Source organism: Paralichthys olivaceus, chromosome 8, assembly GCF_024713975.1.
Source record: "Paralichthys olivaceus isolate ysfri-2021 chromosome 8, ASM2471397v2, whole genome shotgun sequence".
NCBI classification, from domain to species: domain Eukaryota; kingdom Metazoa; phylum Chordata; class Actinopteri; order Pleuronectiformes; family Paralichthyidae; genus Paralichthys; species Paralichthys olivaceus.
Window position 1 is genome coordinate 26,612,795 of NC_091100.1, and position 12,219 is coordinate 26,625,013.

At 38.3% G+C, this 12,219-nt stretch overlaps 1 protein-coding gene across 5 annotated transcripts in view; it reads right to left on the minus strand.

Moving 5' to 3' along the window:
- Positions 1-12,219, minus strand: part of LOC109627207 (glutamate receptor 2-like) — a 60,967-nt gene that overhangs the window by 14,077 nt on the left and 34,671 nt on the right. For 2 of the 5 annotated variants that reach the window (XM_069529953.1, XM_069529951.1), the window contains exons 15-17: positions 10,917-11,115; positions 10,266-10,513; positions 2,792-2,906 (exon numbers count right to left, since the gene is read on the minus strand). In XM_069529953.1, coding sequence (XP_069386054.1) covers positions 2,792-2,906; positions 10,266-10,513; positions 10,917-11,115 — 562 coding nt within the window. Of the gene's footprint in view, positions 1-2,791; positions 2,907-3,643; positions 3,759-10,265; positions 10,514-10,916; positions 11,116-12,219 lie in introns of all 5 variants that reach the window. The other 3 variants (XM_069529952.1, XM_069529950.1, XR_011243780.1) reach the window with 2 other exon arrangements.

Genomic DNA, 12,219 nt, shown 5'->3' on the forward strand with positions numbered 1-12,219 from the left:
AAACATTTGCCTTTAGAAATGAGCAGACATAGCTCCTTTGAAGCACACTGAGCCCATCAACCAACACAGGTATTTTTGCATTTAACATTTCTATTAGAACTGTGAGTATTAGATAAACATAATTGGCCTCATACAAAACATTTGTGTCCTAAAAGTTTCTGACCTTTTTTCTTGTTTGAAAATTGGTTCCGATTTGGATTTGCCCAATTTTCTTAACCAGAGCAGCTTTTGTCATTTTTTAAAATTATTACCAACCTATCCTTGTCTCTCCCAACTACTAAAACTGTCATGTCAGGGTAACTTCATTTGTGAGAAAGTCTTAAAGGAGAAGTTCGGTTTTTTTCAACCTGGTCCTTATTTCCTCTACTCACCCATAAAGGTTTGGAGTAACTTGGAGTCCATCGGACGCTTTTAGATCCACACGCGATCGGCGTATATCCATACAACGCAAGTGACTGGGGCATCCACAATACAGCCTCTAAATAACACATTATCTGCCTCGAAACTCTTTATTGACTATGAATCACCAGCACTGGTCCCCTGTGAGTCTCGCCAGCCTCGGAGCTAGCGTCAGCTTAACGAGTTGCTTTGTTTACATCCTGGGCTTTCACTGGGGTGAGGTCACCGAGGTGCGCAGCCGCAGCTCAGTTGACGATCAGCTGTGTTTGCTGCTGCTAGTTTTGCGCAACATGGCAGAATACTTATCAGGTGCTTCACAGTACAGTTTTCTTTTAAAGCAGCTGTGTCCTGGTGCTCGGGCGTATTCACCCGGTTAAAGGCTAGCTAACTTCAGCTGCAGCCTCAGAGCCAGCGTTAGCTTAGCAAACCAATTTGTTGATTAAACAGGAAGACAACTTGCTCTCGGTTCGCTAAGCTAACGCTAGCTCCGAGGGAGGCGAGACTCACAGGGGACTAGTGCTGGCGATTCATAGTAAATACAGAGTTTCGAGGCAGACAATAAGTTATTTAGAGGCTGTATTGTGGATGCCCCAGTCACTTGCCTTGTATGGATAAACGCCAATCACGTGTGGATCTAAAAGTGTCCGAAGGACTCCAAGTTACTCCAAACCTTTATGGGTGAGTAGATCTACATACCATATGCTGGAAATAAGGACCAGGTTGAAAAAAACCTAACTTCTCCTTTAAGCCCCATGAGACAAATTGTGATTTAAATAAAATTTGATTGATTGATTGATTGATTGATTGATTAAAAGAATTTCAGCAAGTCCTGACCATTTAGCACAAAATTACAGACTTGTGTGGTTGTATTGGAGAATCCAAAACAATTTGAAAGTAATACCAGTACATCTGGTAATGACATCATCATCATCATCATCAGAGCAGCGCTGTGCTGTGACAGAGACAGCATAAACAAAGACGGAATGATTTGGACTCCATGAAGTTGGATCCAGGAAAAAAAAATTCTTAAGCAAAGCAGTCCATGAATAATATGAGAGCTAGTCAAGGGACCATAACGGAGAATATTACAGCTTACATTAGATGAAGATAAATTGTCAGTGGGGATGATACAGAACAAAGATCTTGTAATCTTGTAAACACTGTTGTGTGGGTGATGAAATAAGGCAGTAAAATAAATTGGCATGAAGGTTTATTTCTAAAGCACCTTTCACAGACACTAGTCATTAGGTGCTTAAAATGATGACACCAAATTTAAATAAGAAAATAAAGCACAGTTTAGGGTCAAATGAAATGAAAGCATGATCCAAATTTCTGAGGTTCACCATTGGACCCAAGACCTCAGCTATAGGCACATTTTATGTTTATTTTGTTACAGATGTTTCATAAGTATTAGATATTTAGATATTAAATCTCCAAATTCCACTGACTCAATAAAGATGAATAAATAAAGATAAAAACCCAAGTGAGACAAAAGCAAGTGTTTTCCCCTTGTGAGGAATATTTCACGATGACTTGATAAGTCTTGAACAATGATAAATTTCACTCGACAAATAATTCTAAGTGAATTTGAATTTCAACATTTTTCTTAAATTGCTTCCTTCCTAAACAATCATCATCAAAAATGCAACCATTAAAATTTTTGGGGAACCTGTATTGTGTACATCCAGATTTGCAAACTGTCTGTCTCTGCAGTATACATTGAATATCCCTACTATACACACTACAGTGTGATTAAGCACATCAGCATTTTAGTCCCAACCATGTATCTGGCTGTGTCTAATGTGTGAATACTGTAAATAAATCTACATCTTACTTTACAGAGATCAAAAATAATTCTGTCTAAAAGAGTTTTCAGACAGACAGACAGACAGATGAATGGATGGACAGGCAGACATTAACTTGTGTTAAAAACGAACAGCTGAATATTCAACAGACAAAATACACAGTGGACTCAGTGGATTTGAGTTTATGTTCTACTGTTTTCAGGACACCAATTGTTTTTCTTCAATTCAAATCAATTTCATCTGTATAGTGCCAAATCACAACATACTTTATCTCAAGGCACTTTACATAGTAAGGTACAGACTTTACTATGTAAATTGTACTTTACATACCAAAGTATTTGTTTGTTCTTATCAGCATTATACTTACAGTTTTGAGGGTTGAAGCTCCATGCTTCAACCTGGGGGTGTCACTGACATTACTTAAAGGTGTAACTAACCTGTACTAACAATGCGGTGTTTGTTTTCTTTTTCAGTTTCATAGATATACAGACATATACAACTACTGCAATTATAGAGCTATGGTAACTGTATGTTAAATATGCAGACAGATAGTGTGTTCGACTGATTCACAGACATATACAACTAACCTTATTGGTGGAGTCCTTGAAGCCACATTCTCCTTTATCGTACCACCACTTGTTTTTCATCTTGTCTAGGGTCCCTTGCTCATTCAGTTTCAATACGGCAAGGTTTACTGGCACTCTTCAATGGGAATAACATAAATAACATCATTATCAATGTTATCTTATGTTATTGGTGAGGCAGTGGTTCTCACACTCTGCTCCAGCAACCAAGAGAGGCCCACTCATGTTTCTCATGAATGCTTCAATGATTAGTTTTACAGGAGATTTTTAGAGCAAATATTTAAATGTCCATCGATTGTCGAATGGTGAATAAAAGCTGTTTAAAATAAAGTGCTGTATTGTAAGGGCCCCTCTGTTTGGCCCCTGAGACAGAGGGTGAGATGTGCTGCATTGAAAAGCCTTTCTGCTGCTGTATTTAAGCAGCAGTATACCTCCAGTCCAGAGCCATAGATAAGTAGAGTTTGGCTGGATTGCACACACTCTTTATCAACAACTCATCTCTTGCACTGTTGCTGCCATCTGGTGTGAGGTCACCTGACCCTGGCCTTGCCCCTGAAGCCTGCCCTACCCCTGACCTCAACCAAACAGGGTGCAACACAATGGTGAAAGAGGCAGCACAGATTACAATGCTACCTGTTAGTGGTGCTTATTAGCTACAGCTTCATATGGTATCTACGTGCAACATCCATGAGCAATCTTTCATTCTCATATTTATGTGACGTTGCTTGACATTGCTGTTTAGGTTTCACATGTAGCATTGTTACTGTGCTGCTTCTTTAGCTTTTTTTCTATACACATCATAGCCCAGTGTTACCTTCATGTTTGTGTGTAGTGTGCATATGTGTGTGTATTAACCTTGCTCTCCCCTCCTCCGCTGCCGCATTCTCCCTTGTCATACCACCACTTGTTTTTCAGTTTGTCCAGCAGCCCCTGCTCGTTCAACTTTAACACCGCCAGGTTCACCGCATTTCTACATGAACACAGTGGCTGTTAGCAGTTCAGTTGTTGTCACTTGAGTCTTCCTGCTGGTATGCATATTAGCAGCATGAACTCTTAATCCTGAGCATAAACAGAATAAACACAGCTGAAATTGGCCCTTTTTCTTAGCAGCAAACTCATCAGTTGTAGATAGGATCAGCTTTAACATGTCTTGACAGCTATGATCAACCTGCTGAATAAACAAGAATGCTAAGTTATGTTTTGAAGTCAAACTCATCGAACCATAGAGATACAGTTGGGTTCTGATAACAAGTTCTCAGACGACAAATTACTAATATTTTTGTTTCTCAAGGAGAAAAAATGCTACACAGAACATCAACTTATCAACTTTCTTTGGTTTTTGGCTGGCATTGACGATTGATTTTGTCAATTTATAATACAGCTTGCCAAAAAGCACAATCAAAACTCTTTTGTTGTATGTTCAAGTTTCTCTCTACAAGCTGTTCTTGTGTGAGAGTTTCAATCATTTCAATTTTCTGAAGCACTAGCCATCAGCTCTATTGGTGATGGGGGCACCTGAGATCTGGGAATTTAGAGTTTGGTGACATCACCAAAATAAAGCATCCAATCGGGCAACAAAAATCCAACAGTTTTTAAGTAAGCCAACTAAAAGGAAATGCCTTCAGCATGCAAAAATATGACTCTGTTCAGTGTCTGGCATTTATGACTAAACAAAACAAAAATCCAAGATGCATTGAGATGTGGTCACTCAGATCACGTTTGGATTTGGTCTCTACCACGTATGGTAACATCCGGGACAGCTTTGGCTCAGAAGTAATGGCAGTCCAATCCCAGTTTCCCCTTCTGCATGTCAAAGTGAACTTGGGCAAGATACTGAACCCCAAATGGCCCCTCTGCCAACAGCATTTGAGTGATGTGAAATACAGATCATGCTCCCCATACATGTACTGTAAGAATGTGTGAATGGGTAAATTTTTACTGAAATGTGTTCTGAGTGGCCATCAAGAGTAAAAAAAGCTCTATATAAATGTAGATTATTTACATCAATGTGTCCTGGACCCCACAGACCACCTACAATTTATATAATCTGCACAAGCAGATATTTGTGCTCATTTGCAAACAAATTCCAGTCTTACAAATCAAGTAACTAGACTTCTACTTTAACATCTGTAAAATTTTCAAAAAGCCCAGAGAGATACAAAATTATATATCTTATTATATCTTGTCCATGTGTGATCATATCTCCCAAGAAAGATGTTAAGGCAGGATATGAACGGGGCTTGAATCAGATCTAACTACTCATTTGTCATTTTAGAGATAGTACCATGGTCTCATGTGATTGTAACAACAAAAATTAACAACCACATTGTAATATATGTTCTCTCTTAGGGTTCCGGAGTCAGGCGTAAGGTTAAAGTTATTACTGAATTAGATTAAGGTGGGGCGGAAAACATTGGGAAAATGGCCAAAGGTGACGTCCTAGAGGCACCTCTCTGCCGATATCACTAAACAATATACCATGTCTCTCTGGAGAGGATCTTGCTGTGTCATGTCAAGTTCAATTGTTTAAATCTCTTAGACTTCCAGCAACAACTTTTAAGTGACAGCTTAAAATGATCTGCTTCTCTTTCAGGACTTTCAGATTCACATTTGTATTCATAATGTTCTAGTATGTTAAGACTAAACAAATGCATACTCTGGGTTTTCCCACATGACCAGACCAGGAACTGGTTGCACAAAGTTAGTCACTAACTAGTGTTGATAATAGTATATAACAAAGTATCCTTTCAATATTTTGCTAAGCAAACAATCACTTTATGCAGATCTCTTAAATCCTAGGAGGATGAATACTACGGGAGTAGTAGAAAGATAGAAAGACAACTCTAAAAATTAGAAGGCTCTTTCTTTGCTTGGGACCCCCACTCTTCTGACAACCATGGTTCCTCTGCTGTTTGAGGACAAGCTGGGTGGCAACAATGCAGAGAGTGATGCACTGAGCTCTTTGACATGGTCCACTTAGACAAAAAGAGGGCTCACTGAATCTTTCTTGTCCAATTTTCTCTTCATTGAGAATGCACTGCTTATCTTTGACCACAGTCAAGTCAGATGTAGTCTTCATCTTTCTGCCCTTCTTGCCTATAGATTGCATCAGGGCTCTCTGAGGTGTGCCCGCAGCCCAATTCATATTTCCTAGGGTTGTTGATTGAGCCTGTAGGTGTTCCACAGATGATCTTTCATCTTTTCGCCCACCACCATTCTTTAAGTATAGGAACAAAGGCTCAACACATTATGCCCTGTATGGGCTCTGCATGTGAGCATGACAGCAGGATTCAGCAAAGCTTATCATCTGTTTATGGCTGTAGACAAGTACTGAATCTTTGTGCAACCAACCCAATGGTTTACTTTAATGGGTGTTTTTTTTGTATCTAAAAGATCCTCAATCCAGCAGGAAGCGTGTTCTATTTAATAATATTGATGTAATGGTACGACAAAGGCGGTGAAATAGTTGCGAGTGGTATGCTCTATTTCATGCATAAATCAAGTGAACCTGTCAATAGCAAACTTTGTGTGTTATGTATTGTATCAATGAAGGCTTATGTTCTGTCAGACATTTAAAATACTCTAATAGCATCACGTAGTCTAAAAATGTTTCTGATAACAAGGCATGGGCTCACATCACAACCAATTTGATTAGTTATAAACACATGTGAATTAAGCCCTTCAGTTTCAGCTTTTTTTCTGATCTGAACCCAGCATTTACATTATAACATTAATGATCCACTTTGACTTCAATAGGGGCAATATTGAAAAAAATTATCAATTGACAACAGTTAGATCATGCCAGGAGCAGAGACATGAGAAAAGTGGAACATCATGTTTGCAGGTATTCAGTGCATAATTCAAGCACTGTTGATCTATCAAGAGTTTTACTGACTGAAAAATGAACCAACAAATATGTCTCTGGTTCTACCATGATAAAGGACAACAGCAATCATACACAAAATTTTTGTTAAGCTTAAAGCTCCATTAAGCAATATTTTTGGTAGTAAAAATGAGGGTTACCAGAGTAACCAAAGGTGTTCTCTGTTATCCTAATTCTAAAGCCCATCCCAATAGGTCTTACTGAATTATCATCCCACTATCATCGGATCCAAAAGAAAAGCTCTTCACCAGCAGATGATCTGATTGGATAATCATTTCATTGAAAAAACTAAACAAAAAATGCTGGAAAAGCATGTGAAATAAATGAGTAGTAAACTGAGGTTAACTAACCGAGCATAGCATGATGTTAGCTAACTAAGAAGATCCTGTTAATTTTCATCAAGCTAACTTTCTTCTTGCTCAAAATATTAGCTGGTAAACCTTTGCTTGGTCTTATACATAGACTGTGGCAATATAAAGATGGACAATGCATCGCCACTATTGAAGTGTGAAAAGTGGCGATTGAGGGATGAAGCCCTAGTAGCAAAATTTTAATGATGCACACGATTTACCAATTGTGAGTCAGTCTGAGCAGTCAATCATGATATTTTTAGCATTAGATAAGTCATTAAAACCAAACTTATCAGAAACTTGGACATTTGACGATACATCAGTGTGACAAGACCTACCCAAAATGACATATTTGAGAAAAATGTATTGGACTTGTAGTTTGCTTTATTAATTTAGTCTATGTTCCATCCGCTAACATGGGGGATGCAGGATTTATGACCTATCCGGCCGTCAGCCCTTGGGTGGCAATTGAGACAATTTAGCTTCACTTCTAGGGAGCAATGTTGTCCATCTTTGTATACAGTCTATGGCCTTACAAAACAGATGAAGGAGATGTATATGGAAACTAACCATTAGTCCTCTGCAACTCCTTAGCTCCATACATCTCTTCAGCCGACATCCACGCCCACATTTGAATTATCCAATCACCACCAAAGGATTTGATTTAAATCACACTTTTGACCAAACCCTGTTCACATATTCTGTTTCAATCATAAATATGTCATATTACCTATGGCACTGTGGCTTCATTGATCATCTTACATCATCCTAAAAAGAGACCTTTCATCTACTTGCTGCTTCTAGTATGTCCCATCTGGAGCTGTCTCTGGTCTGTAGAGATGCATACTTGTCCTAGTTCCTTTTGGTTATTTAGTAAAGAGGATTTCTTTTGGCTGTTCAGGTTGTTCTGTTTAAGTTAATACAACATCTTGAACTTTGTTAATATGATGGAGTTTTTGGAGACCTATTACTATGAGTTGCGACTACCATTTTGTCTATCAAAATAATTGCTTAATGCAGCTTTAATTGCAAATTTAACGATTAAAGAACATTGAAATCATCATTAAAACATTCTGCAGGCCAAGGTTAACTTTCAAAACCATCTGACAGAGACAAAGGAGGATAGAGAGAAGGGCAGGGCAGACAGAACCACACAGCCATCAGTGTGCTGAAAAGACACAAAAGTGGGAAACAGTGACTAGCATGCAGCTCAACACAGATAAACAAACAAACAACAAAACACACACACACACACACACACACACACACACACACACACACATTTCCTTTTAAGATTTCCTACTGTGCATTTCTTACTGTGCATGTTGCAGTCTGTAAGTAGTAGGACAGTTAGACATTGTAATTAGATTTTCAGCATTCCAGCATATGCACTGAATATGGTTTAAGAATTGTTTTTGCAACTGTTAAAACATCTAAACTATATTTAGTTTTATATTTATAAATTAATCCTTAACACCTCTGTCTTCACCACACTGTTAACTGTTATTTTTTCCAAGCCCACAAGATTCTACTGAAGATATGTTTAAAATTGGCTCATAATTCTATTATTAAAAAAATCTTAAAATGTGAAATGTCTTTCTGTGATTTCTGCATTATATGTGTTGTTGTACTCTGCAAGACAGGAAGGTGATTATATATTTATAAATGATGAGGCTGAAAAAAGGTCTGCAGTGTATTTTGTAAAGGTGTTATGTAAAATTAAGTAAAAATCAATCTCAAGGTTGTTCTCTCAACCTTCTTAATTCAAGATCTCAATATTTAAAAACATATTCAGAGTCATTTTTTAAATATAATTACAATAGACTCTATGACTGCAGCTGTATCCCAGTGATTATGTAAAGAAGGCCAGTGATGGTGCCAAGTGCTGCGACTGCATAGCATAGATGTAACTCATCTTGACTTTATGTAAGCCCTGTAGATAATGTGAGAGTAATGCTCTAATATTAATATCAATACTCTATACCAATACTAATATAACTTTAGCAAGTCGTTTCACCACGTAACTCTCTTGTAATGTGAATGGTAATTTTGTCTTAATGCTGTGATTTGATAGAAGTTGAAAGTAATGTATAAACATTGAAGTCTATCATTGCAGAAAGTGTTATGATCAACCAGTGGAGGCTTATTACTATGATTTGCTGCTGAAAGCAATAGGGACAGACAATGACTGTATGACATTTCTGGTTTGCAATTAGTACCAAGTTAGAGTTGTTTCCAGGGAACTCTCCTAGAGTTACTTGGAAATTTTAGAAAAGTATGGCACCTGTAAAGTTAAATATTACTGAATATATTCAAAGGATTTTTTGTGGCTAAAATTTGATCTTTTTTAAAAAAAACAAGTGTTTCTTTTGGAAGGAGACACATGACACAAATCATGGAAAACAAATGTAGACACACATAGACAAACATAAGTAAGACACACGAAGATGCACACATAAAAGGGTTCAGGTCATAAAGTCATAAAGAACAATCCCTTGATCCAGGTCTTGAAGAACCAGCTCATTACAGTTGTAGAAAATCTGCAACCAAAGCCTCCTGATTGTGAAAAAAAATTTAATCACCATTATTTACAGTACTGTGTTCTAAAAAGCATTACACCGCAATGTGTAATATATGATACTATCTATACCCAATGCTGCACAGCTGTCGAATTTTTGAGATAAAGTATTTCTTCAAGACCTGAAATCTCAAATTCAAACAACCCACCCACAGTTGTCAGGGCAACCACCACTAGCCATTGGTCAGAGGTGGTAGCCATGGTAAAAAAATACAAACCACTGGGATGATGTCATCAGGGTAGGTGGATTACTATAACAACGAGTAAGCCGCCATGCCCCATTCATCACACTTGCATACTGCAACACCCAATTGGCACTAAGGCTTGGGACCAGACTATATCGCTCCCCATGGTGGGATATTTTCTTGAGCATGGCTGCACATAACCACAGCCAAAGCTCACACTGGCTAGTCACCATCTGACTACTATAGCAGACAGTCAGCCAGTGATTTCTGATCATTACTGCAGAGCACTGAGGGAGGGACATTCTGAATCCACTCACCACCCTAACTCAAAGCACAAAGCAGTTGCATGAATTGCTCTTTCCAGTGAGGAGGAATGAGCTGTGTGAATGGGGAGAGGGACAGAATGCTAGGCAGCAGGTTAGTAGCGTGAATGGTACATGGCAGTGTAGGTTGGCTAGCATTGTTATACTGATCCACCCACCTTAATGGGGATCCTTTGGGTGTAGCGATGCCGTAGCCTTTGGAGTCCAGGTTTCCTCCCACTTTCATGGTGTCGCAGGGCTTCCTCTGCTCAATGTATTCATTCATGGTGGACTCCAGCAGGTAAGCATACTTCCCTTTGGACTTCCTCACACGGAGAACACCTTCTGATGTTTTCTTGACAAAGACCGACGGTTCTGCTGATTTCATGTACTGCCACATCTTGTCAAACAAGGCGATTTTTGAACGCTAAAAACAGAATAGAGCCTATTACAACTTAATTTGAACATCTGGGGTACCATCTTATACTTTTAAATACTAATATGGTCATTTATATACCAAGTTGCCACTCCAATGTTTCTAACAAAGTGCACAAAGAGGGCACATCGTGAGAAACATCAAAAGGAGAGTGCTGCTATTGTTGTTCTTTATTTTTTTTTTTGCATGGGCATGTTATAGGGAGTTAGAAGATATTATTTTGTTTAAACCAGAAGCTTAGCAAAAACTGTTAGACTGTGGACACATGCCATACTAACACACAACATGATCCCTATCCTTTAATTAATCTCCTTTCTTGTGAGTCCTGCTTACATCTAAAACTATAGGTTGCATTTGTGGCAACCTACTTTCTATTAGTTTAAGAAGCCCTCACCCTGAAGAACTCCTTAGTGGATCCAGAGTCCAGGGTTCCATATGCTATCTCTGTCTGTTTAGCCAGGTCTTCAGCACTCTCAATGGGAGAAACCATCCTCTCCACAGTCAGAAAGGCAGCCAGGTTGGCCGTGTATGATGAGATGATGATCAGAGTGAAAAACCACCACACACCGCCTACTATACGACCTGACAGAGACCTGCACACACACACACACACACACACACACACACAAAGAGACAAAGAAAAACAGCCCACAGTATGCTGTTATTATAGTTATCAGAAGTGAAATTCATGGGCATATTTATTTGAACCTAACTTGGGAGGTTCAAGTAAATATGATAATTGAAGGCCTTGTTAAAGAGCATCCCTGGTCTCCCTAGATAAACATTATGTTGCTTTGATAAAAGAGAACAAAAATCCTTAGTAGCTTGTGTAACATCATGCAAACTGTTAATACATTGTTAGTTATACTATTGAAATCCCTGTCTGAAAAAATGGACTGAACCACCAAAGTCTATTGTTGAGTAAGGTTAAAAGGCTTGATTTTGTGTTCTTACAAATGCCAGTATGACTTTAAATGATGTTATCTTACTTGGACAGAATATCAAACTTTCACTTTTTCTTTGGAGAAACATAGAGTCTTTGTCTTAGCTATCTATTTATTATATGAACAATCTACAGATGTAAACCATGCCTCACAAACAACAGATCTCAGAAGACTTGCCATCAAGAGTTGTCAATTTGCAAAAGAAATGATTGATCACTTGAATTGATCAATCTACAGTTAAGCAAGTTGTCTTTAAATGAAGACAATTTAGTTCCTTGGTTATTAAAGTTGCCCAGTTGACTTTAAAGCACAATGCAGGAGAAATCCAAGAATAACTACAAGACTTAAAAGATGAATTGGAGCATGTTAACATCTCTGTTCACAACTCTACCATATGCACAGTGTTACAATGAAGCACAGGTGAGGTTTATAGCATAGGGGCCCTGACCCGAAACCAACAGAGATGCTGTGCAGTGAGCTGAGAGAGCTCACAAAGATATTTACGTGTCTAAGAGCTGAAGCAGTTGTGTAGGATGATGGTCATGCAGGTCTTATGGTTTTGATTATTGGTGTTGAAGGTAGTTTAAACAATCGTCAATTCTAAAGGTTCACTTACATTTTCCACCAACACAGTAAATGTTTAATGGACATATTCAATAAAGGAACAAAATATTATGACTGTGTGTAATTATCTTAAATATTGTGCTTCCGAAAGACGTTATAACTATATTGACACTCAGTCTACACTCTACA